Below are 4,558 nucleotides of genomic sequence, written 5' to 3' on the forward strand. Positions count from 1 at the left end.
GTAGCTGGGCTAGAAAGCGGGGCTTCCTGTTGATGGAGGAGTCCAGGTGTACTGCCTGATTCCTCGTCCATCTCCCCAACCCCGTCCCAGATTCCGTCCCATGGATGCATCGATTCTCCAGGAGATTCAGGGGATCACCGCAGAGACCGACATCAAGAAGCGCTTGTCTGGAAGCGAGGCGGGATCCATTTCTCCGGATATAGGAGACGGTTTCCTCAACTGACTGACTGGAGAACTTGAGAGTACACTTAGACCCTTGTTTTTTCTCTCTTCCCAAGGTCAGGGCATCTCAATAGCAACTAGTCCTATCCCCTGTGACACCTTGGAGTTTCCTAGTAAGCCACTTTACAAACCAACTTTCAATTGTGTTTTCCCCGCGCTCCCCCACCGCCCCGTTCCCCCACTCTTCACTTTACTATCATCCCCTTAAAAGTCCATACCCTTTCCAGCCCCCAACTCTCCACTCCTCCCCATCTTGGCTCAGCACGCGTGCGCGCGTACACACACACACACACACACACACACACACACACACACACTACTAGTAATAGCAGCTTTGGGGGCTTGGCTTAAGAGTGGAAGAAGAGTCACGGTTTTCTTAGAATTTAGTTTGGGTGTAGCCCAGTGGTGAGAATGAGAAATAAGGAAAGAAAAAGAAGGGGTGGGGAAAGGAGGATCTCCAGAACCGAGAAAGAAAACTCAAAACAAAATCAAGTTTGGGGTACAGCCTGAGAGGAAAATGAGACTCAAGAAACAGCTACCACTACCTGAAAGAGCCTCTCACCGGGCTTCTCTTCAACAACCAGCATAGCAAAGTTTTCAACCCTCCTGATTCTCGGTCTCCCCCGAGACCGGTTACATTCACCCAGCCTCAAATCAAGTTCATTCCAAAGACACATTAGGAGACCCAGCACAGTGGTTAGTGGCAACATGATGGAAGCTGCGAATCTGGGAAGACAGCCCTGTGGGTCAGGTACCTCAGGATAGCCCATCTGTTCCCGGATCAGTGACCAGGAGTAGGTTTGGACTACACTTCCAAACCTTGGGGACGCGAGGTAGATGAGGGGTCTTTTCACCGCGGATTAAGGTAGTAGGGTAGGCGGGGAGAGGATTCTTTCAGACCTGAGACTGGACAAGGCAAGAAAGGGGAGGCTCCGCCAGGAGGAGGAGCCGCCTCCCACGACCTGCTGTCGGGGCTCCCTCCCGTCGTGGCTCTGCTATAAAGCCTCAACCGGCATGATCGCGACGCCTCCAGTGGCTTCCTCGGTGCCTGACTCTGTGCTGGGCAGCGTCTTTGCCCTCAAGCACCATGCAGCTGCTTCTTGTTCTGTTGGCGCTGGTTTACGCAGCCAGTTCTACCGCAGGTACCCTTGGGTGACCCTCTGCGCCCCCAGCCCCGCTCCCCTTGTCAGTGTGCTCCCGCTGCGCATGGTTCGTGCAGGGAACCGTGAGGGTGCAGCGGATCTGGCTATACGTGAGCGTGGGCGCCTACACGTGTCCGCGGGCGGCTGCGGGGGAGCGTGTGCCCGCATGTGTGCGGCAGAGGGGTGTTCGCGTGGCGGGCGCGCGTTGTGTTCTATGGTGAGGATGCTTCTCCGACCCGCCCGGATGCACGATCCTTTCCTCACCTTGGTTCTCCTGGGTCTCCCCGTGGGTGGCGAGTGGCCGTCTGACCTGCAGGGACTCTGAGCTAGTAGCTGTTGCCCGCCCAGAACAAGCGCAGGAGGTTGGATGTTTTGGGGTCCCGGCGTTCCCCTCTTCCCACCTTGGGTTCCTCTCAGCTGCAAGCTCCCTTCTCCCCAGCCTCCAGCGCTGGTCTGGGAGCCTGGCGGGGGGCATCCCAAGACCCAAGTCCCCGGCCAAGCCGGTCTTTCCGGACAAGGTGATTTTCGTTTAAAGATTAATGGTGAGCACGAGCTCTTAATTATTCTTCTAGGTGGGAGGTAGCGGTAGAGGAGTGTTAATATTTGATAAGGAGCTAAAGGAGATTCTAGAGGCTGGCACCTTCTCCGCTACCCCACAGCTCTTCACAAAGACCTCATCTCTTAGTCCGCGGGCAAGTTTTCCCCCCCAATGGGCCAAACCTCCCTTCCAGAATTAGGTGCTCTCCCCTTATAATGGAGCGGGGGGAGCAGGGATTGAGGAAGCTCTCGGCCGCAGAGGTGGAAAGAGAATGCTCCCTGCTACAGGAGGGACTTAGCTTGGAGGATGTAGGACATCCTACAGCTCCAAAGCTCCTTCCAATGGGGAGAGAAAAGAACAAATAATACAATGAGAGAGAGAGAGAGAGACAGAGACAGAGAGAGAGACAGAGAGAGAGAGAGACAGAGATTGAAAACAAGGTTAGGGTGGATATTTGAAACGACTTAATAGAAAGAAAAAATGTTTTTAAATTAATGGGTGCCTTCTAGCTCTTCACCTTGGGTTTTGTCGTTTACAAAGCAGGTATAGTAACTCTGCTCCTGGGTGCTGTTTTAAGGATCATCGGTAAGAGAATTTACACAGTGCCTGTAGGCTCTGGGCAGAAGTACTCCACAGGACGGTCATGAGACTCAGCCGATGACCTGGGGCTATGTAGGCAGGAATCCTCTCAGCTGACCTCTTCACAGGAACTGTTCCAGTTAGAGCGCCAGGACCACTTTCCTTCAGACGTCACACTGCAGGGATTGGAAAGAGCCCGGGTTGCTCTGCTTAGCGGGAGGAGGTGATAGTCCACCCCTTCAGGGTCCCAGACCCCGAGCTGAGCCGGTGCTGAGACTTTGCCCAGGACACTCGCGTTCTGCTGAGCTGGTTGCTGGAGTCTTCCATCTTCTCTCAGTGTGAGGGTGGGGTGAGCAAGGTCCATTAAAATGACTTCAGTCTTCTCTAAAAGACCTCTGAACCAGGAGCCAAAACCAACCCTTTCTGCCTCAAAAAGCGGAGGGGAGGGGAAGCCTGTGCCGGGATGGAGAACAGTGGCTCCCCCAGGGGCAACGTTTTGTCTCTAACCCCATCTCCCTTCAGGGCTTAGGTAGGACCCAGAGCTGGGAGCCTCTATCCTTCCCAGGTCCTTTATCTTGGACATGGCCAGAGGCAGTGAACAGCTTATTCTTTGCAATGGTTGCACCTCAGAAGCAAGTGTGGGAGCCTGAGCTGACTGGTGCCCTGCCACCTGACTGGCTGTAAGATGTCTATCTGACCCCTGGCCTCTGCTTCAGTGAGCATCGTGTTTTCTGGCTGCCACCTCCTGAAGAGAGGGTAGTTACAAGAGTGTTCAGTCAAGCAGGTCAAAAGTCTCCATGATTAAGACAATGGAGCAGAGGTCACACTAACCAGGGAGCTGGGGCCAGCGTCAGAGGAGGGAAGATTCCTGTGAAGTGCCCAGATGGATTTCCCCCGGGGCAGGGCCTGAGGATTCTGCTCTCCAAATCTGGCCTCCTGGAATAGTTTCCCCTTGGGCCACATCTCCTAGGACTCTTCATTGAAGCCTGTTTTACTTCCAGGTCCTCTGAGGGCAGGGCAGACTCCTCTCCTCAAAGTGACTGGCCAGCCCTTCGTCTGTCTGAGAGTTTGGGGTAGAGACAGAGCAGGCCTGGAAGGAAGGGGAACAGACTCTGGCTTCAGAGGCACTAGGCCCACCTAGAGAGGGACGGCCACTGCACACCACCCCAGCACATCAGCTCGCAAAGAGAGGACCACCATGGAGAAGACCTCGAAATGTGGCCATGCTAGCTGAGCAGCAGGAATGAACTCTGATCTAGGGCTAGGAAACTAGAAAATCCAAAGTGGCCACTGGAGGCTGCTTTCCTGGAGGACTCCCTCTTGTAGCCTGGAACCTTGTTCCCTCCTGGTTACAAAGATTTGTATACTTCCCTCCCCACCCTGTCTCCATTTCAGGGACAGTCCCCTGCCCAGAAGCAGGAAGAGATAGATAGGGCATGGAGGTGCAGAGCTCAGGAACATACTCCTATTATCTACGCCTAGCTATATAGGGAGATGGTGTCTGACAAAGAAGAAAAAACCAAGGACTGGGTCTATAGCTCTGTGGTGGAGCACTTGCCTGGCATGGCTGAGGTCCTGGGTTTGATTCCTAGCCCTGGAAGAATAATAAAATAAGACAAAACCCCAGAAAGCTCCCAGAGGGAGGGGCTGGTGATGCAGTGTGAGGACTCAGAGCTGAGCCCGCAGAACTTTTCTTAGGAATGTCCTCACCCCTGAATTCTTTCCAGCTCTCTCCATGTCTTTTCCTCTCCTGCCTTGGCTTAGTTTTGGCCATCTGCTCTCCCACAGGAGGCCAGGGAGGAGGGGCAGAGTTGTCTGTGAACTTTTCTGAGTATGGGCTGCCTGGAGAAGCCCATACAATCTCTCATTTAATCCTCTCTAGTCTCATGGGTGGGCATGTTGGCTCCATTTCACAGATGATAAAACCAAGGAGAGTAAGTAAGGGACCATCCTTAAACACGGGGCTCCTAAGTCAGAATTCTAACTTTGGAAGAAAAGCTTCATTCACCCTGAGGATCTCTCCCTCTCTCTCTTTCTCCTCTCTCTTTCTCTCCCTCTCCCCCTCTCCCCCTCTCCC

The 4,558-nt window shown here is 53.8% G+C and overlaps 1 protein-coding gene across 1 annotated transcript in view; it reads left to right on the forward strand.

Annotated features, from left to right (window-relative positions):
• Positions 1-1,186: 1,186 nt before the first annotated feature.
• Ca4 (carbonic anhydrase 4) overlaps positions 1,187-4,558 on the forward strand; it is a 7,953-nt gene continuing 4,581 nt past the window's right edge. The window contains exon 1 of the mRNA XM_005350444.1: positions 1,187-1,364. Coding sequence (XP_005350501.1) covers positions 1,310-1,364 — 55 coding nt within the window. The 5' untranslated portion in view covers positions 1,187-1,309. The remainder of the gene's footprint in view (positions 1,365-4,558) is intronic.

The sequence above is a fragment of the Microtus ochrogaster genome, chromosome 7, assembly GCF_000317375.1.
Source record: "Microtus ochrogaster isolate Prairie Vole_2 chromosome 7, MicOch1.0, whole genome shotgun sequence".
NCBI lineage: Eukaryota > Metazoa > Chordata > Mammalia > Rodentia > Cricetidae > Microtus > Microtus ochrogaster.